The sequence below is a fragment of the Xiphophorus hellerii genome, chromosome 5 (genome assembly GCF_003331165.1).
Source record: "Xiphophorus hellerii strain 12219 chromosome 5, Xiphophorus_hellerii-4.1, whole genome shotgun sequence".
Classification (NCBI taxonomy): Eukaryota; Metazoa; Chordata; class Actinopteri; order Cyprinodontiformes; family Poeciliidae; genus Xiphophorus; species Xiphophorus hellerii.
Window position 1 is genome coordinate 24330381 of NC_045676.1, and position 22740 is coordinate 24353120.

Genomic DNA, 22740 nt, shown 5'->3' on the forward strand with positions numbered 1-22740 from the left:
AGAAGCGTTGGGCTAATAGAAATATGCCTGACTTTCATGTCCTTTGGACCTAGGATAAGTATAGTTCTCGCTCTTTGTTCAAAAACAATTACACCTCACATTTGACGCTGCTTTTAAATAAAATCTGTTTAATGTATGTTGTCCCCCGTTTGCATTTTGAATGCTACCTGGAGGGTACAGAAGGTCTGTACAGTAAGCGCTGTAGCTGCCTGACTTCATATTTTAGGGCTTTGACATGTGGCCAAAAACATGCAAGAAAATCTAAGCTGAAAGCTTGAAAACATTTTTTATCACAACTCTGAAGTTTTTATTGATTGGAAGAGAATGTTGGCGCAACAGGAAAGTCAACTCTTTATCTAAAGTAATGCATTTAAGGTGGTTTCCAAGCTTCTATATTGTTCTAAAAAGCTTATCTTAGGCGCTCATAATGATTTCTATCTACAGGGTGAGGAAGTGGCTTTTCAGATTCTGGTTTGTAATTTTTCTTCTTTTTTTTTTACTGCCCTATCCTTTGAAGTAACTAAGAAAAGCCCTGATCAGATCAAGCTTGCCACCCACATACGGTGTTTACGCTCTGTGACTCTGCAGGTTTCAAGAGTCAACCTGTAAAGGGTTCCCTTTGACTCTATAAATAGGAGCAGCTAGACTTAAAGTATTTATTGCAAACAGAAACAAGCCTTCCTTGTATTTCATTATGTCAGAGTGTGTGGGTGCATTGAAGAGACGTAGGAGGATGAATCAATTCAGAGTAATTAGATATCACCTCAGCTTTTTTTTTCTTTCTTCTTTCTCTCACCACACTCCCTGGCAACTTCCTCTGTAAGGATGGGAACATTGGAAGGAGATTCAGTGGGTTAAATATAGATGAGAGTTGATGTGTCATTTTGGTGCTCACATGCAGAAGCCAGCCTTTTCGAACTGACTGGCCTCGGCAGATTGCAGCATCCGTGCAGGTCTGCGTTTTACAGTGTTCCGCCTACACAAATGCATTCCGGTAATAGCGTCGGCTCATTTGTGTGTTCACTGTACGGAGACAGTTTTGGAGACTCTCGATGCTTATCTGTGTTGTGCGGCTTGCTTCGATGGCCATTTATGGAATGTAACCACTTCTGCCAATCAGAACAGACCATGGCAAAGCCTGTAGAAGGAGGAAAACAGAATCATTGTGGGTTTTCAGTCATCGCTGACAAAGCGCCAAACTACAGTCTGAAAGAGGTTATTAGTAATTATGTTACTGTCAATAAGCCCAAACTTAATGACAGGCACCCCTATGAGGAATGGATGCGACTTTCTGCTCGGCACTTTGCCAATTCCCACACTGACACCATATACTCAACACAGTGAATATTATATTACAGCTTAGTAATTCATATTTCCACGAGGAAAGAAAATACGGATAAGAAGGCTATTGTTAATCCATCTTTCAGAAGCACATTTAAAGTCAAACATTTATAATCCTCTTTCTTTGCCAGCAGCTAATCCAATTCCCCTACAGCGTGTGCCAGGCTGTAAGTTATACGTATCAGGCGTAGTTGTTCACCCAAGTGTGTCTGGCTTATGCCATGATTCTCCACCCTCTGCTGCAGCAGCACCATCAGCAGCTCTTGATCCATCTTGAGACCTGACCACAGCATTTTCCAACATTTATCAAGCCTGTGTATCGGCAGGCGGCGAGACAATCTGCCTTGCATGACTAGCACAGGTGTTGATAACCTCTGCAGTGTGCAGACTTGCCGAGACAGTGGAGACCGCTAAAGGTCGATAAAAGGCACCGAAAGAGAATAAAAAAACCACAAGCACATTCCAAATACTTGAAAGGAGATAACTTGCTCTGCTCACTCAATCTTTTGATCTTGTTCCCCATACCAGCCTTGTTCAACTTCCACATGTCACCAAAGTATGCAGCCTTGGTAGAGTTAATAAGAAAAGGGCATGAGCCCTGTTTTTTCACTACTTTGATTACATGGATTTTCTTTTAAACGTTGCAAACTGTTGGATGGTCATTCACATCTCATCTTCATGGCTTCAGTTCATCTTTATGTTTTTTGTACTATTTTGAGGATACTACTTTTGACTTCAAATGCGGAGGCACAATTGCTAACAAGTCATAGTGCGTTCAGACCGAATGAGATTTGAGTGTTAGGGGCAACTGGATTACATGCAAAGTCTATGGTGGTCACACATTTAGGGCACATCAGAAAGTCTTGTGGTGTGTTTAGCACTGCACGTTTCAGATCTCGAGCCTTAATGTGTGTACAACGCATCCAATGTTGGAAAATCTCGGAAAATCTGGTGTCCTGGCAAGAGATGCAGGCACCAATGCGAGTCATCAAACTGGGTTTGGATGAGACTAAGATAACACCGAAAGCGACCTTTGTCAGCGCACAGCACCTGGAGTAGGTTGTGGAACTCAACAAACTCAGAACTTCTTTGAATTATCCGGTAGATCCAGACACAGACCAGAGCAGCTTGATGACGATGTTCTCTTGCTTCAGTAAATAAAGCCAAGTCTCCCTCAATTTCTTCTGCCATAGTGCAAAGAGACCAGCAGAGGAAACAAATGTCAAGAGGCTCTTCCCAGTCGCTCTAGATGCGCTTCTGAGCAAAGTGTGGAAAGACACGCATCTAGAGTAATACTGATGCTTGCATCCAACTTGAGGCTTTGGACATCTTTTTGACATGAAACACATTCAGTCTGAACGCAGCATTTCTCATTTATTGAAACTTCTTTCATTTCAATGCAAAATCTACAAATTCCAACATTACAACATTCCTTTGGTAGACGTTACTATGGCATTTCCAATTACGAGAACCTATTCTATTGCCAAGTTTGCTCCCTCCAACTTTGGAAAGACTTGGTAAATTCTCCACACTGAGCTGCTTTAATTGTGTGTAGGTCTTCCAGAGCTCTCTCAAATACATTGACATCAAGTAAGCACAAAAATTTATTTTGCTACATTCGCACACAACATGTGTGTTATTGTCTTGCACTGTTTTTGTCCAGCGAACATATTGAGGCATTAACTTCTTGGAAATTCTTGAACTTCTCCAGAGTTGTAGGGATTGATCCAAGTCCAATTGGACAACTCTAACTATCAGTACAATGGGTTCAATTTCTAATGATCGTACACTTGAGGTTTCTAGTGGGCTGATGAAAGGATTTTTGTAATTCATGTAAGATGACTAAGAGTTTCCATTGAGGTATTATGAAATATACATATCTCAGTTCCCATTTCTCGGCACATGATATGCACTGTTAATCCTTCAATTTCTTGTTGATCAAACCTTCTACATCTGCTCATTAATATTTTACAGTCATAGTTTTTTTCCTGTACAAAGCAGAATATTCCTTCAAATAGAACTGTATTTTTCAAATGCCAAATAAGAAGGACTTTATACATACATTTTTCATAACCAGTGGACCACAAACTCACAAGTGTTCTTCCAGCCATGAGCTTTGGTGAGCATTCAAACAGGATGTTCCTAAAGAAAATAAACATCTTTTAGCAATCTCTCAATTGCCTTCCCACTGAGCACAATCTATTCTCAGGCTCCGCTGCAGGGCCTAAAACAGAACCCGTTTGTTCTGACCAACGTGACAACTTGTAAGCTTTTCTTGCCTTAGAAAAGCAGCTTAAGGGACCTGATCTTTGGTCTACTGAGTCCAGCTTGAGAGAACACACGTGCCGGGGTGTGTTTTTTAACTGCCTTCTCTCTGAGGCCATTCGTTTCGTGTTGTCAATGGCCTCTCTTGGCTCTGGCTTACCTAACGATGGTCCCAGAGGACAAGGAAGTAATTGACAGGGTAATGAGATGAGCAGGGTTATCGGTCAAACAAACCTGACTAAGGGACACCTTGAGTAGCACGCAAGCCTAATCCGTACTCCAGATTTGTGTACAGCGAGCCTTTTTGTGCTATAATTACCAAAGTGGGATGTTCTCACCTGCCACTACAGTTGAAGGATATAAATAGCTCGAAGTTTTAGATCCCCATCTGTAATGAGGAAGTTACAGTACATTGTGCTGTTATAAAGCTTATGTTTCTTGTTTGCACATTGCCCGCGCTTGGATTTACTTGGAGACGAGCCATGAACATTCAATTTTACATGTATCATCTTGAGGTCTATAATACACAGTATGTTCTGCTGAGTTTTTGTTTTGCTCCCATACAGCCTTTTTACGATGCAACTTTATTTCTGTTTTCTGGTTATCAGGTGTGTAGCTATCGCTGTAAAACAAGTAAACTGCAAACAAGCAAAACTGGGGAGGAAGTCACTAAAATTGACACATCTAAAACAAATGATGGAATAACTTCAACTTATATGATAGATCTACTCAAAGTGGCACATAACAGTAAAATGTCTGCAAAATTATATTACTGCTGCATCATGCAGAAGAAAAGCTTCTTTTAAACTGGGACAGAAAGCTGGGCAAGTTGTTGATGTTGAGTTGGTTGGAGCTAAATTGTCAGTAGTCCTGGAAGAAAAACTGTAGGAGGCTGCAAAAGGCTTGAGACTAGGGGTGGGCAATACTTATCACAATATTCTGTTACTGTAACGCTGTAACTGCATGACACAGCATTCATAGCACCACAAACACAAATACTGCTTTGGAAACCATACCCATTTGTAATGCGCTTATTTAGGATACCAGTCACATACAGAAGTGTGTGACTTGTGTCACTAAACTGCACATAGTAAGTGCATTTAATCATATTTTCAAATGTATTTGTCTCATTTAAAACACTGTTGAGTAAACAATAAAAATAGCAATCCCGACAATATGAACAGTTTAAAAAAAAAACATAATTAATTGGAATTTATCATCAAATCAAAAATCCTGTCATGACAAGAAACTGTGTACAATAAATGATAAACTGTGATAAATGCCACCCCAATGCGACCAGGGCACCTATTCATGTTCTTCTAGTCCAGAAAATGAATTGGTGCCCAATTCATGGGCACCGAGGGCCGGCATCCTGCATGTTTTAGTTCTCTCCCTGGTTTAACGCACCTGGATCAAATGATAATGACCTCGTTAGAAGGTCTAAGAAGAACATTGACATGCTGAAAAGGTTCTTGGTACCACCAGGGAGAAAACTAAAACATGCAGGATACCGGCCCTCAAGGACTGACTTTGGGCACCCCTGTTCTAGTCGGACGTCCCTAAACATACAACCAGAGATCAAAGAATGTTCATGTGTGAGAATGGTCCAGTCAAAGTCCAGACCTGTGCAACTGAGAACATGAGGAAAGAGTTGAAAATAGACATTCACAGATGTCTATTTCAAACCATTGAGTTTGAAAGAGCTTCATCAAACATAGTCTGTAGATGTGAAATATTGATACAGACCTGCCCCAAAAGACTGCAGATGCAATTGCAAGGGAAAGCTGCGCCTCAGAGTGACCTAAGTACAAATCACGTTTTTTAGACTTTTAATTTTAGAAACATTTAAAAGGACGCAATATGTACCTTTCCATTTACAATTATGCACTGGTCTGTGTTGGATCTTTCACATAAAGTCCCAATGAACAATATTAAAGTTTGTCGTTTTAACATGTCAAAATGCGAACCAGTGCGAAAGATGTGCATACTTTTGCAAGGTTCTGAAAAGCTTAGCCTCCTAGTTAAGCTGTTATTTTTCCACACACTACACCACATTACACTGAAGAGTGGTGTAACTGTTTGATTTGCTAAAGGTGGATTGGCATATGGGCTCAGTCTGCTGTTAAATAAAATGCACACGGTGTGAAAAGGAGTGATTTATTCTCTTATTTATTGCTTGCAGCAGGTGTTCTAATTAACCACATTTATTAGCGACCGAATGTTCATGCTGATATGTAATGTTCCGCACATTGTCTTCTTCCTCCCACATGACGAGGTTTGTAGTCTGTCCAGCCTGTGCTCTTAAAACGTTAACACAATACAGAGTCTTCCAGGAAGGAATGTCTCTGTTTGCGCGGCCAAATCTTACAGCGCTCTGTCACATTGACCTTCGTGCTGTTTAGTCACGGCTATGAAAGGAAAAGAGTGAAAAATTAAGAGAAAGAAATGTGGTTGCAGAAGATGCAAGCCTGTGTGCTAAATATGAACGTGGCTTCTATTTTTAGCCCCACAGCTGGGGAGAAAGGAGAAACACCACTGCCTGTGGACCAATCATAGAGGTTAGCTTTTGACCAATGAGAGCAATGAGCTTAAACATGAGGGGGAGAAGTCTCCGCCTCTTATACTTTCATAAACGCTGCTTCACATACTTTCTCATCAACAAAACCTTGAGAACATCTTCATTTGTCATGTAAGAGTGAATAAAGTTACAACACACAGTGAATCTAACTGCCACCATCAGTAACGGGGGGACTCACTATGACAAGCGCGTGCAGCTTAATCTATGTAGAAAATATGAGGCTACATCAAAGATATTTCCTCTCTGTTGGAATAAGAAGATTCTGTTCCTATTACATGGCACAACATCAGCCTGGATCTCACAAGGTACATTTTTAGGTCCTGGCTACATTCGAGTTTCCTTTTTAGTGACAGATATTTTGAGGAGAAAACGAGGCCTGTTGTTGGGAGAGTTCTGTTCTGCAGACTAAGAATCAAAAAGGAGATTAATTGAAATTAATGTTCAACTTTTCAGGGGTGTGGTCATCGTGCAGCATAAAGCATTTTCCCATCTTCCTTCTTGATGTTCCTCTGCCCACCTCTCTTCCGCCAACCCCCACCACCACCTGGCTCGATTTCCATGCTCATCCCTTTCATTTGCTCCATGTCTCTGTCTCTTGCCTCCTTTCCTTTGTGCTGCCTTCAAACCTTTGTCAGTGGAGGAGATTAAAAGGCAGTGTGCACGTGTGAACTAATCCGTGCGTTAGTGATGGGTTTCAGCCCTGCAGTCTCTTTGCCCAGCCGCACGGAGAGCACATCTCCCACCCTTTCTTTTACTCAGGCAAACTCCGCACATGCATGCTTATGTGTGTGATCACGTGCCGATGTCTGTGGTGGCTGTTTGCGGAGAGTAAATTGCTGCATCGTTGCATCCATTTTCTCTCAGTCACCCTGTTTGCCTCTTCCGGTCATCTATGTCTTCCCTTCACTCTATTTTATCACAGGCATGGCCTCTATTGGCAGGACTCCTTTGGCATGTCAGGAGTTGATTCAAACATCATTCAGAAGGATACATCGATTATTGAGATTGCATTCGTTACAGCTTCCATTAGGAACCAGGCACATTTTTACCATAAGCAGCTGACCTTATCAAAATTAAATCATCAATAACTTCACTTTATGGTGACATTAGATTGAGTTTATTTTGATTATTTCCACTGAGCAGTACAGCACAGGTAAATGCGCTTCAGTACACTACTTTCACAAAAAGTGGCCAACACAACCGACCTGTACTGAACCATTTCTTGGCTCCCTTCACTTGTAGGTTCATAGGACAATAGTACAATATGGTTAGGGCAGAACTACTGGTGTCCCACAACACAGTTCATTGATTGTGGGACAGAAAAATATCACTGCTTGCAACAAAAACATATCAGTGTGTCACATTGGTATGATGCCATCTTAGTCGTTTTGGTTTTGCCTCAGGGGGCGATGGTGGTAGGAGTTCATCCTGTAACTGGTGGGTTTCTAATTTGAATCCCTGCTCCGTCTGTCTCAGTTGTTGTGTCTTTGCTTGCATGCTCATGGTGGTCACGATGCATGGCAACCTTGCTTCTGTCAGACTGTCCCATTGCAGTTTGGGTTCTCTGGACTTGATAAAGTCAAGTAAAACTGGCAGTGGAAACACTCTCTAGACCATATAATATAATACCAAAACCGCATAGTCCATTTTGTACCACTTAGAGGAAACGAGATGTTAGATCTTCAAATTTTGGGATTTTACTGTCATGAGTGCTTCATGTTGCAAAAATCTTGGTGCTTTACGTCTGTTGACTATGATTGTAAATCCTTTTCATGCATGTTTGTGGTGTGGCTCTTGTAGTCATTTTTTCTTCTAGTGCAGAGCGTGCAAGATGAATTGCTTTTTCTCCCAACCACTTGTTATGTGTTTGCCATACACAGTCTTGTTGCCACGCTTACAAACCTGAGAGTTCCACCTTTGCTTTTGTCAAAATTTGGTTATATGTAAACATTAGGAGAATACAGTATTGCAGTTTAATTCAGAATCGTAAATGGCTACTTCTTAATGCATCAAGTAATAAATTGTACCCTCCAGCTCTAATGGCCTCAGTGGGTTTTGTGAGTGAGGCTTCATTTTTCCTCACTTTATTTACGACATGGCTGATTGGTGTTTTGTTCATTCATTTAGCCGTAGTTATAGCTTCACAAGTTTTAATCGTGAAATCCCTTTTTGGGTACTGAGGTCGCAATTGGCTCAGAGTCTCATTCCCATCCCCCCACAAGCAGTGATGCCTTTATAGCCCTGTTTCATCCTGCTACCACCATCAGTTTCTGTAGTAGAAAGAAGAGGTCTAAGCATTTACTTCATTTCCATTTTTCTCATTAAGTTTAACATTTGGCGGTTGGTTAACGCTGTGCAGTAAAACTGTTAAGTGCACAATAAAACTTGTTAGATGCAAAGTTCAGGCAGTTCATTTATGAAGCCTATGTTCTGGAGTGTAGAAGATCTGCTTGTTCTAAAAAGTTACTTTAAATTGAAAGAGGTTTTACTGTAGCTCTATTTGGAGCTAGCTGAAGGACAGACTTGTTGAGATTTTACTTCTGCTAAGGTTTGAACTTGCCATGTGAGCACCTCACCAGAAATTCACAGAGAAATCGACTGGAAACTGGTATGATACAAATTTCAGCTTGATAACCCTAACTGGTGACTAACAAAGAGGGAAACATAATATCCCGAACTTTTTCTGGTCAGTGAGCGCACCATGCACAAGAGTTACCAGGTCATGCTGAAAAGAGTCTTCAGTGTGGAAGTTTAAGCTCAGGAGAGTTACTGGTTGAACTCACATTGGTGCCCATTTCCAGTTTCTGGACAGATTACACAGTCAGACTACCCTTCCTCCCCCGTTCTCTATTTCTCCGCCTCTAGATTTCTCTCTGACTCTCTCTGCGTCCAGTCCGTCTGTCCATGTTTCATGGAGATGATTAAAAGGACACCAACAAAAAAAAATACAGTTGTTAAAGGATTGCTTTAATCTCATATGTGGAAGTACTATGCTGAAGCCTACGGTTCAGGCTTTGGCCAAATAAAACTTTTACTCTATTTATCAAAATGTATAGCTTCTAAAATAACCTTTTTGTCTATTCAACGAGAACTATTGGGCTTTTTATCTTTACATTCAAAATGGTAGACATCACTGAACCTATTGCCTATTGGTAAGTGGTCTTCACTTTACGTAATGGCTTTTAACCCAGTTTTAGCTTTCACTAAGCGATGTGGTAATGCTTTTCCTATTTTCACATTAACACAAGCACTCAAGCAGTACTTCTGATTGAGTATTATACTACACATTATTTCGGGATGTTTTAATAGATTTTTTTTTTTTGTCTGCAATACCAGTTTGACTCATTTAAGATTTGGCATTCACCCATACCGAGTCTTAATCATATACTAATTTAAAATGAAAGAAAAAAAAAATCAAAGCCATGAGTACGCTTAAGAAAGCTTTAAACTGCATTCAAATAACACACTACATTTGATGCATTAGTTTTGTGATCATGCTCATGTCAAAACAGACACCTTGATCTTTGCTCTTGCTGAATGGGGTTTTCTTGAAATTAGTATGTAGTGGGTTTTAATGACATCTTGGCAAGTTGCTAACTATGTAATCACGTGTCATAAACACAAAGTTAAAGCCAGTGAAATTACTTTGAGATAGAGCTTGTCTGCTTCCATTTGTTATCTTTTCAACTTGATGTTTATAGCTCAGATTATAAAGCTGTAATTGACAAGGTTCCACTTTTGCAGCCAAGTTGGTGCCACCTTGATGACAGCAGTAAACTTAGGCAGTATTTGCTTCTCCTTTGGTAAATATATACATATATATGTGTGTATGAACTCCAAGCACATTACTTAAGCTGTTGCCTAACATCAATCATGTGACATATCCAGAAGAGAAGGAAAATCTAAGGTTACCTTTAAGAAATATGACCCAAACACATAAACATCAGCTTAAGCTTCCCTATTTTGTTCATGCCAACTTATCTGTTGATGCAAGATGTTAAATGTGCGATGATCGTTCTATTGATCTCTAAATGTTGGAGTGCAATCGTCTGCAGTCAACACGATCAATTCACCATCTAAAGTAGGAGCAAGACCATGGCCGAGCACATACACATAGACTGGCGCCTGACTGGGGACCTTCAGACCGGCCTCTAGACCATGTATATTACATGTTATCATCTGCAGAGCGAGGATCCAGTGTGACACATGCTGTTTTATGATGTACGGCCCAGGAGACTGAGCCGCCTTTAACACAGACGTAATGGATTTAGAAAATACCGAAAAGGGGTGGGAGGGACATCTTTCTGGTAGATTTGCAAGTCTCCCTCCTTAAAGCGAGGTAATTAGATGTTGAGAATGACATTTGATGTTGTTCTCAGTTGACAGACTGCAACCACTCCAATAATCTTTAACCACGTTGTGAATTATGATGTAAGGCTGCTTTAAATGAACCTCGATGCTGCAGATCAAGTAAGGCACAGAAGGAACAGTGGATTTCCCTCATGAAAGTCAAAAGTTTTTTTCGACTAGTCCAGCGATGTCTTAATTTCCTCTCTTGTGTCAATTTAAAAGATTAACCACAGAAGCAATCATTGCTCATGTGTAATTAGTGTAATAAGTGGGTGAAGGGTCGCGTTTGCTTTCTCTCTACTTGTTTTAGAAATGGGTCAAATTATGCATGTGTCAGTGTGTGTGTATGTGTGTGTTAAATGGGTTTTAGAGAGTAGGGGGATTTGTCAAAGAGGAGAGTATTGACCGGTATCTGGGCTGGAAATGTGACCCTCTCTTTTAAAAGCCTGTCCACTAATTATGTCAGACATCTTGGATGGCCTGAGAACTTATCCATTATTTAAGTATTCACAATCTAGGTCAGCTGTATTTCTTCTTTTCTATGTGGGTAACCCTTCAGCTCCTGGTTAAGAGGACTTTCAGTCAGCAGAGTATATTTAAAAACGCTGCTTTGTCATAGTAGTTTTCAAACATGTTTTTGGTAACTGCAAGGGAACTTATCCATACCACTTTTAAATTGTCATGCTTTTTTTCTCCCAAAAATCATCTGCTTGTCTTCAGGTTGCATTAACACTAGTAAAATGTAGGAACTGTGGAATTTATGTCATACACTGAAAAGACATAATGGTCAGCGGATTATATTTTCCTTTTTGATAATCAGTGACTTTTACAAGCAAAATGATCTCCGCAATTAACTTGGACTAGGTTGTATCATTTTTTTTCTCAAAACACCAGGCTCATTGCTGTTCATAGGTGAATTGACACTTGTGCTAGAATTTAACCTGTATCATCTGATTAATTAGGTTCATAATAATCTGACCGTGTGAAGGCAGTGATAGAGCATTGAAAGACAATAAGTTCATTCTTTAATATAAAAAACTAATTAAATTAGCATTCGACCTCAAATAAAAGCAACATAGTAATACACTGAATTTCACGTCATTGATCCCACCGCACATGCACTATTCAAAATGGCAGCACTTCCACAACGACACTTGGTATTTCAGAAATTCCTCTTCATTTCCTGGTGTTCAGACCCTGATAACACTTGTTTTTGAAATTGTAAGCTTACCTGGCAAGATAGGAACCACTACGACATCAGCTGAAGTATTGTCTGGAAATGTTGACTCTTTGGAAAGGTATGATTTTGGAACATCTAAAATGTTCTGACATGCATCTTCTTACAGTTACAAGTCCATTTGATCAAGATATTGTAGAAGGTACAGGAGTGTTCTCTAGCTATTTGCCCACTGCTCCACCTGTTTTTGTGCAGTTAGCAAGAAGGCTATTAAACTTTTTCTTCACTTTCAAGACAGTGAAATTATGCTGTTTGAAAATCTTTATGGATACCAACAATACCAAACTGTCATGGTATGGAACGCAACATAAAGTGTCACTTCATTTGTCTCAAACTACAGCTTGTGAGCTATAAGCAACGTTTGTAAAGCAGCTGAGTGCAGGCTGGCTAACCAAGCACTAAAAGGAACAAGGTGACAAAAAAGGATAATATTCTGTCCAATAAATGCCTGAGAACGACTACTACTTTTAACAAAGGTTTCTACTTATTGTTTGCTTCATTCTATGTATCAAAATTACAATATTTAAAAATAAAGATATGGTAGTTCACTCAAAAATATCATCAGAATTTCAGTGCCATAGTTTACAATATTCTTAGGTAATTACACCACTGTCACTGAGATCAAGACGCTACAGCTAATTGCTAATGACTCGAGTCTTCTTGATCTGATGGGATTTTTTTTTTTTTTTGCCTTGAAGCGATTGTTAATCTTGTTTCAAATCAGAGTAACGAACACTATCAAGACAATTTTATCTGTCTGTAATTGCATATTAAATCCGATTTAGAATGCATAGTGCGTTGTGAGTGCCTTGCAGTGCCCCACCAACAGCAGAGGTGTGAAGTGAGTGCTGAGCAGTTGTACATAGGATGTGCGTAGGTTTCGGTTGGAGTTGAGGTGGGCAGCTTCTCTATGTAAACTTTGAAAAAAGACTGTGCTTCAGTCCCATTGGAAGCAGATTCGCACATTTGAACAAGTGGAATGGTATCAGTTGTGCCAATAAATGTTCTCAGAAGAGGCAGAGCATGATTGTTTTTCACTGGAACTAAAATTAAAGGAAGAAGAAAGGAAAGTAATGGAGGCAATATTCACTAAGGGGCAGGAGGGTCTGGATAAAAATAAAATGCAGTCTGCGCAGATTCACGGGGAGGCTGGTTTCGAGAGCAGGATGGAGGCAGAGGAGAGGAAAGGTGCGGCGCAGTGACCCAGGGCTGGCTGGCTGCTCGCTCACATGTCAAAGCCAAAAGGCAGAGCTGCCTGCCTGCACACCCATCTGGGGCCTGTCAGGAGCACAAGTCACAGAAGCACAAACACACACACACACACGCACACAAACGGATGCAATCGTCAGCTTGACAGAGACCCACATGTCTTCATACTTGAGTGGAGTGAGTAGTTTGGAAGCAGCCCATTGTCTCAGGAGGACAGGAAGAGCTGTCTGCTTGCCAGCTTTTCCTTGACGATTCAGCAGTGGCGTGCACATTGCCATAGTTCACTGTGTTCTTTTGGTTTTGGTTTATTTATCTGTGGGAAAAAAATTGTTGGGTAGCTCAAACGGTACCAAGTGTAAGATTTGACACTTTTTGATGGTTTCTAACAATCTGAATTTGTAGATCTGTCGGGAAAAGACCTAGGCATGGGCTGGCTAACTGCATCAAGGCAGGCTATAAAATGTTCCACTTAAAAAAAAACTCCAGTTAACATTGTTGCTGTGGTTTATAGTTGTTTTAACGAGATGCCTGGAGGAAGTGCTGGTGTGACCTGAGTTTTCACTGGAATATAGGGTACAGCAACCATGCGCCTCCCCTGCCTGTTGCTGCCAGTGGATGTTTAACTAGGTAAAAGAAAGCTCCAACACTGACAAGACAAAATCAGCTCATGCTGTTTTAAATCAAAGAAATTAGATGGTGTAGTAGAGTTTTGTAAAAAAAAAAATTAAATTTACAAGTTTGTCCTAATTGTCCAGCAATTTCTAGTTGCTGGACAGTTTCATTAATAACAAATGTGGGAAGTTTTCATATTTTGTTTGCCAGTAAAAAATAAATAAAATCTTCACTGCTGATGATTTTGCTGGTAAAACCAGAGTTGAAAGCGCCTGAACAGTTCTTTTACTACCGCGGTGAATATTTTCTGAGCAGGTAACTCCCATGCAATGGTGAGAGATCTGCAGCTGCTTTAGATGTGGTTTTTCTTTAAATAACCACTCACATTATAGATCGATCTGTCCATAAACGTACTCTCAAAGACACCGTGGGACGGTGGGGGCAGCTGTTTGCCTGCATGTAACTGCTAGGTGCCTAAAGAAAAAAAACAAAAAACAACCCTTTCATTTATTCTTCCACCCCAGCATCTATGTTTGCTAAACACTAGGGGAAAAAAGGGTTATTTTGCCTTTGTTGGCTCTTTGGCAGTGAGGGTTTGACGTCCCTGCTGCGTGTGACAGTTCAGAGCAAAGGTCTTGGTAGCAACAGGCCACGTGTTATATAATCCGTCACAGATGGAGAGTTCCTCATTCAGACAACCTGCAGCTCACCGTGCCATTCATTAGACACTGAACTCTACATGCCGTTGGAGGCTGCCAATATGTTATGTATTATTATGCTGTAGGGTATCGAAAAAGTGTTTTTCCTCATTTGGATTTGCTGATGTTTCTTGTGCAATCTATGTACCATAAAGGGCTTTTAATTGTAGAAAGTAGTTTAATCTCTTTGTGAAAGATGGTCTATTGTAACAGGCACAAAATTATCCACATGTACTTAACAGAACCTTAACATTAGCAGCAGAGGACACAAAGTTATGGCTCTTCTAGGTAAATCCATAGCTGTTTATGTAACTGGCACCAACCAGGCTTTTCTAAGAACTCTGGGAACAGAAGGCTCTGTTGCTGGTTAGTGTGATTGTAAGAGGGTTAATGGGGGAAACAAAATAAAAAAAGATTGTGCCTGCATATTCTTATTAGAAATGCACCGAATACAGCACATGCCCCCAGCCTTTGCCGGATTTCCATTACACCCAAAAAAAGTGCATCAAAGTACATTCTGCTGGTTAAGGCATTTCTAAAATGAAAATGGCAGGTGGCATTAGTTTTGAATGACTTTATGAATAGGTAAAAACATGAAAAATTATTTTCAATATTTCAGAGGAAAATGACCTTATTTCAGTTTCTGATTGATTGATGCATATCTCGTATTTATAGTCACATGATTTCACTCGTACTCCAGCTGATCCTATTTGCAGCTTTTTCGGCAGCAAGTCTCCTTGATAAACAGGTGCTTTTAAGAGGTATTGATCATGTGATAGGGGGGTCATCACCAGGAGTCTAGGTTTATGACCCTGTAGCCTCTAAGGGGAACACTTAGACCTCATTTAGATTAAACCCATTGATGCCGGAGTCTATCTTTGTCTGTAAAAACCCAGCTGACACTCAGTCTCCACCAAAAAGACATTGGCTTCTTTTGGGGCTTTCAGAACACAAAGGTTGGAAACATTTTACAGCTTTTCAAGTCAAAATGGACTCTTCCAACGTAGCGTGCATCCACTGTCTGGTTTGCGAAGGTGGCAGTTGCACTAACCGACATGAACCAGCCCCCTTGCAACTCTTCACATGCCTGTGGCCGTCCTAATGCAATCAGCAGGTTTCTACAACAGAGTACTTTCTAAATTCTTTTCCTGCTAAGACTTACGCTGATGTCCAGTTACCAGACTGTTCTGTGCAACTGCCATAAGCTGCAATTAGATGCCCCTCCCTGTTTTGTCCTTTTGCGGTTACTCCGTCTTTGTCCCTCCTTTCTTTTTTTTCTTTGCTCATGTAGCTTCTTTGGGCATCTGTAATTATCTAAGTGCCACACACTTGGGTTGCGTCATAACCGCAGAGATAAAAAAAAAATGTTACATTGCATACAGACTTATATGCAAGATATAAGTCTTCTTGACTTATATCTTGCATATAAGTCAAGCTATAAGAGTCAGGGTGTCTGGATGCTGATAACAAGTTGCATTTTTCCAGAAGAGATGCAATGGCACCTAAAGTAGTTGTGAATAAATCCCAAAGTGGTGAAAGAGGTGAGCACGCTCACCCATGTCAACATCCAGTGGGTGTGGAAGGTTGTTTGCGGTGAATCAGCAGTGGGGATCAGCTGCCCAATAAGTGACGCTTCATACCCACTCGCACACTATTTGCGGTCTATGTGCTAAGAACCATAATAAGATATTTGGCCTGGGAAAAGTGTTGACGTGCCACGTAGCCTGGCTTCCCCCAACCGTTTGTCATGTCGGTGGGTGAGGGTGAAAGCAGGACAAAGACAAAGAGTGCATGTAAATGGGGGGTTATCAGGGGTCGTCTGGCGTTGGCTGTAATCTCTACTGAGCGTCTCCGGTGTCTGCATTTAGTACATTTTTATGCCTGACGAGCCAGAGTTTCAGACGAACAGGCCCACACATGAATGCAGTGCCCTGCTCATCCCTCACAGCTCTCTTTATCAGGCCCTACGTGGCCGTCTGTGAAGAAAATCCTAGTCATTGTGACTTACAGTAAAATGGCGCATGATGATATTATGTACATACACAATGCCTTGCAAAAAGCATTCAAATCCCTTGAGCTTTTTCACATTTTGGGGACCCAAACTTTAATGCATTTCATTGGGATTTATTTGATACCCCTTCACCCCCCACACCCAATTTACTCACTTTGCTCAAATGCCACTAAAAAAATCTGTAGAAACCAGTGATCTTCAGAAGTCACCTACTGAAGTAGTCTCATTATAAATCCAGCTGTTTTACGAGGGCTCCAATGGTTTGTGAGAAAATATTAGTGAACGAACAACATCTTGAAGACCAAAGAACACAAAAGATAGGTCAGTCAAAATTGATGAGTACTTAAAAGCAGGACTAAGTCATTTGGCTGGAAAACCAGCCAATTGCCACAATAAGTGCAAGTTTCAGTTTGCCAGAAGTATTGTACTGGAAACAGCGAAACATGGGAAAACGGTTCTCTAGGCAGATGAGATTAAAAATGCACTTTTAATATATCATGCAAGAGACTATAAGCTTACAACCACAACATCACCCTCAATGAACGTCTGATGGCAAAACTCAACACTAAAAATTCTTTTGCCTTGATGCCTGAATTATCCATTGCAGTTCCTCATTAGACTGATGGAAAGAGTGGGCAGAAACTCAACCACGTTTAGTTGCGTTGTGCCGTATTTAGTCTATGAGCTCTCCCAGATGGAGCTCTGTTGTTAGTTGTTAAAAGGTGGGAGTTGATACCTGTGTATGAACAGATGAAAGGTACAGATAGACATATCCATCATGGAGAAGAAAAGGGGGACTGAATAGAGCTGATTAAACAGCCTGTTGACCTGAGCCAGACTGATAGTCATCATTTAGACCTCATTTGTGTGTGCGGGTGTGTAGGCGTGTGTGTGGGTGGGTGTGTGGGTGTGTGTGTGTGTGTGTATGTGTATGTGTGTGTGCCCATGTGTATTGTGACTTTCAAAGCTGTGGCCACACGGGCTGCACCAGACAGCTGTAGACTTGTTTAGTCTGCAGACATGCAATGTTTATTCTCATACAATAACCATATACAGTACTGGTGTAATGGCTGTAATAGTTTGCCCTTATGCTCTTATCAGCACCATCCATGCATAACTGAACCATGGCACAAACACACACACATGCACGCACATCCCCTCTCGCATGCAGCCACCAGTCCTAAGGCAGCGGAGCATAGCAGAGAACCACATAGCCCAAACGTCTGCAGTGAATTACCGCTCCGGTCCTTTGGGTACGTCTCCTTTAGGTTCCCCCAGAGATCACTTCTGAGTCCACGGGTGCTTAATGTCTCTCCGATCTTACCCCCCAGGCTGAGCTGAAAGGGCAGCCCCCTCCTAATGGAGCTCTGATTTTGTTAAAGATACAATTATCTCACTTTACCTCTCAACCGGGGGGTCCATTAGCGGGATAGATAGTACCTGCTGTCCATCTCCAGTCACTGAATACGGAACTGTCAAGAATGATGGAGTGCTGGAGTTGAGCAGGCTCCAGGAAAAGCCATTACATCACCTTCCCCATCGCTGTACCTTTGGTTGTAATGTAGATGGGTGGCGTAGCTTAAACTCAAATAACTGTGGAGGATGAGCCATAACCTTGAGAAGGGAGTAAGACATGAATTATATGTAAGCTGTTGTCGGGAAGCTAAACATTAATGTAAATCATCCAGTTGAGGAAAGGATTAGAAGTTTGGTATCCTCTACAAAGGACAGTTCACCCTTAAGCATCAGTTTTGAATGGCTTCAAATTAGAAAGTTGTTTAGCCTTTTAGAGGTTAAGATAGTTTTTCAAAAATGCTCATCCGACAACCAGAAGGCATTTTTAATTGACAATGTTTGGACAATCCAAGGCAGCAGCCCACTGTGCTTTGCACAATTGGTGCACACCCCTTCGCACCCAGTTCAATGTGTAAACTATAAACCTAGCTTAGTCTGTCTTTACTGTCACTGTTACTGGTGTATAAAAAACCCCAATTTAAAATAAACACCGCTTAGCCTGGTGAGGTGGGAGGCAAGCACACCTGACTTACAATACATTGGTGAAAACACTGGCAATCCAATCATTGTGCTCCTTTCTGTTTTTCTTTCCTCTATAGACGAGCCCACCTGCGGCTGTGTTTGGAGAGGTTGAAGACCCTCATACCTCTGGGACCCGACTGTAGCCGCCACACCACCCTGGGCCTACTCAATAAAGCCAAAGCACACATAAAGGTATGGATGAAACAGGTTGTCCTAGTTACACAATTTGACAGACATTGCCATAAGACTATCACAATGACGCACAGTGAAAAGAAAAAAACCCCAGACAGACGATGTATTGTCTGATCACTCTGACCAGTTTCCCTAGTAACTGCTAAAAAACAGCAGCCCAAAGAATGATGGTGCCACCACCATGTTTCAACATGATGAGCAATGTGACGCACGCAACATTTTGCAAGTGAACTAAACGTTATTGCTCTGTCTTGTATGACAAAAGCATCTCCAAACACAAACTGTGGATGTAATGTGTCAAAAATGAGGAAAGTTTCATGTATATTTTTGCACCATATTGTATGACTGCACTTAATTATCATAGGGCACAAACATTTCCATGTACAGTGTGTCTCTTTCTATTCATGCGACCAGGTAGGCGACTTCTCATTTCTGTTGTCACTCACACGTGTACGTTATGAGGTCTGGCATTGTCTGATTGTCATCACATAGTGTCATGGAAAAAATCGGGGGGCATTTAAACACGTCACGTCATCTTCATTTTCCTTCTGTTCACTGGACATAATAATAATAATAATAATAACAACAACAGGTATAAAAAAACTGAAACCAATTGGACGCCGCTACAAAAATACAGGATTGCCTCAGATGGAGCAATCTGTATGTGAGAATGTTGGCCCGGCTTGCTGCTCGCACGTGACGCGGGGGGGGTGCCAGCATAAAGCCAATATTGTTGTTCTCCACCGTCACCACTCTGCACCTCTGCTGCTGTCAACTGCAGTCTCTACACGGCTTATTGACAGCCTTTTGTTTTGCTCCGTCACTAGGAGAGTCACGCATGTTAGTGCTGGCCACTGTGACAGAAGGCTGTTAGGTCGGAACACAGAGCTGCTGTATCAGGCACGACCACGGCCCCCCCGCAACCCCCACTCCCTGTTTGTATCGTAATGGGCATAGGGCTGCATGCGAAATGTGATAAGTGAATGTGGTAACTGGTAGTTTGAAAGGGGGGGCTTGATTGGTGTTACTGAGTTTGCAGTTTCACACATTTCCTTTAGTTGAAAAATTGCTTTCCCTACATAGCAACACCTAACCTCAGCATCTCTTCTTTTTGTGTTTCCTCTTTCGCTGTTATTTTTCAACCCCATCTGTGGTTTCTCTTTGTAGTTGTGTGGATATTTGCATGACATTTTAGCTGGGGAGGTCTGGCAAAATCAGAGTGATTGTGGGTAGGCCCGTCGCATTAAGCTATAACTCAATTAATCGCATGATAAATTAAAACAAGCTTAATAATTTCTCCTTTCTCTCCTTTTCTAACCAAAAAACTGCATGACAAATGTCTTCAGTCTCAACTAGCCCTTTTTTGAAGAACAATTTTGTTTGCAGAGACTCCATAATTAATTTTATTTGTCATTTCTGCTGAAAAAAGGAAAGTAAGAGACTTGAACTGAATCAGTAGAGTTAATCTAATCTGAAGCTGATTTCACATCGCTTCCCATTTTGGAATGTATGCTGTCACATTGAGAAATGTTTAAAACTTAGGAAATACGGAGGACTTTATAGAACAGGAAGTCTTTGAAGTACGTGTTCCCCTTTTAATTGGCTCCCCTTTGCAACAATACACGTTTAATGGGAACCAGGGTTTTGAATTTAATGTTCTTTTTTTAAAGATTTTTCTTTCATGTGTAAGGCTCAACCAACCATCTGGGAATGAAATTTTTCCTGCACTACAAGTGCCACCCGGTGGTCAGATAATTCCATGCAGAACCTAATCAGAAAAGTGTGTTCTGCTGGCTGAGAGTTTCACTTTCAGTTTCAAGCGTCCTGCATGCAGAAGTGAGTGAACACTTCATCTGCGTAGCATAGCAGGAGATTAAATAAAGAAGTTATTATTAGGTCACTGTTGTGATATTTGAGGCGAAGGTGTGATAAAAAAACGAAACATGCACAAGTAAGGAACAGATGCCACCAGTGAGGGACCCCAGTACTGTCAGAGTACGTCGAGATGACTACCAAGGCCCAGCTGGAGGCGCAGAATTATTGGCTCATTTTTATTTGTCAAGCTGTACCTGGAAGACCCCGGCCTCTCCAGGTGTGACAGCAGAGCTTGACTCACCCTGGAGAAGCTGCAGCGGGAGAGAAATGGAGGGGGTGGAGAGATGAAGCCCCTCTGCCTCCTCCTGAAAGAGGCTGATGACATTTTGTCAGAATCTGAGCTAAACATGTACAGAGCTTGGCATGGTGTGAGTTTAGACCTGCAGGAAGAGGTTTGATGTCGCCACAATGTAGGAAAAAATGCTGCAACCCTCAGAGAGTCTGTATGGGTGCATAATATGGGTAAGTCATGTTAGTGGGGCAGTGGTTGTGTTTCAGGAATTCAATTCAAATCACTTCAATCAAAAGTAGCATTTCGGCATAATTTTAGAAGATAAAAACCTACGTTGGAAGCAAACCTGCACTTACTTTTCAGAATTATCCAACAAATTATCAAAACAAATTTTCTGCGATTTTTTTTTTTTTTTTTTTCCTCTCCAGAAACTTGAAGAAGCCGACAGGAAGAGCCAGTACCAGCTGGAGTCCCTGGAGCGCGAGCAGAGACACCTACAGCGTCAGCTGGAGCTGCTGAGAGGAGGAAGCACCGCTGCCGTCCAGAGCAGCCCGGGGGAGGGGGAGAGGATACGCATGGACAGCGTGGGCTCCACCCTCTGCTCCGACCGCTCGGACTCCGACCAAGGTTCCAGCTCCCCGCGGTTCTTTGGCTCATTTTGCAACATTGAGAGTGGAGGAGGTTCAGGTGCTGTTGGAGGCCATCGACAGAGATTCGCTAATGTAGGCAAAGCTTGTCAGAGTTGATGGTAGATGGAGCTAAATGCAGCGTGATGCTGGAAGAAAATGTGTTGGAGTCTGAGGGTGGAGGTTCCCCCTAAACCAACATGACCTAAATATCCATTTTGCTTTCAGGCCAGCCGAACACAAACCCGTTTAGATTCACAAATGATGCCGCATGACTTTTTGAAAAAAAAGTCACTTTACTTAATTTGTGTATATATAGGCCTGTCACGATAAACGATAAATCGATTAATCGTAAGATAAATTAAAACTATCGACGTCATTTTAATTATCGGCATTATCGTCTCTTCCGGCCTTTTTCTCTTTCTGTTGATGACACCGAATGAAAAAAGGCTCAACTCCGGTGCTCTCCACTGACTCCTCCCTTCCTCATTTCCTTAGTGTAAAGCCCAGCGCAAACTACAGGATCTTAGAGCTGTCGGATTGTCGGCCCATTTTCAAAACCTGACAGGACACACATTAGCCGACAGAAATCCTAGGTATAACGGTTCGATCGGGTTCGTTCCTGCCATGTGGTGTCCAACAATGGGCACAAAATAATGGCTACAAGTTCAGTGAACTAATTTTAAAACCAGGCATTAATCAATGCTTTACTACAATCATGCATGTGGCTAGTATCAGCATAAAGTCCTGACCGACTGAAAATCATTAGAACATATTTACGTCACGTTAACGAAGAACAGCTGAAAAGTTACCGGGTTTATCAACTGCGGTAGCAATTTCGCTCCAACTCCTCCCCTTGTCATTTCTATATTCTTTGCATGTTGAATAAACATTAATGTTGTTTCCACATGTCATCTCCAATGTCTGGACTTCGGTGCATCAGCTGTTTGGGATTCCCCTCCGTAATTTCCCCTCAGAAAACACGGAGGAGAATCCTCGCTTTCTGATTGGCTGCCTGTCACATTCAACAAGCTTCGTTAAGCTCCCAGTGGGGAAAACCCCTGATTTAGATCAGAGCGGCAACGATGATCTACCATAACACACCACACAATGTTAGAAAGATCAACGTTCTAAGATTGTCATAAGGGGAAAAATAGGAGCAAAAATTCATGTAGTGTGAACTATTGCATCAGGTAGTCAATGTGCCCATCTTCTCTATTTAAATCTAATTATTACTGAAGGGCAACATAGTATACAGACTTCATAATCTGAACTCTTTTAGTTGAATGCAGTATTTATTTCCACTTTGGCTTTATGTTGTTTAGTTTTTTTTCAAGTGAGTTTTTTGTTAATGGAGACTAAGAATCCATTTTGTTTTTGTTTTTGGTTGTTTTGTTTATCAGCTCAAGTGTTAAGTGTTCTTTTGAAAATAAAGTGTATCTACCTTTGGCAGGAAATCACATGCATTATTATGTCT

General features: G+C 41.3%; 1 protein-coding gene across 2 annotated transcripts in view; it reads left to right on the forward strand.

The window, feature by feature from the left end:
- The window catches only part of mxi1 (max interactor 1, dimerization protein), a 39916-nt gene that overhangs the window by 13023 nt on the left and 4153 nt on the right, over nucleotides 1-22740 (forward strand). For both annotated transcript variants that reach the window (XM_032563315.1, XM_032563316.1), the window contains exons 4-5: nucleotides 18416-18530; nucleotides 21066-21264. In XM_032563315.1, the coding sequence (XP_032419206.1) occupies nucleotides 18416-18530; nucleotides 21066-21264 (314 nt within the window). The remainder of the gene's footprint in view (nucleotides 1-18415; nucleotides 18531-21065; nucleotides 21265-22740) is intronic.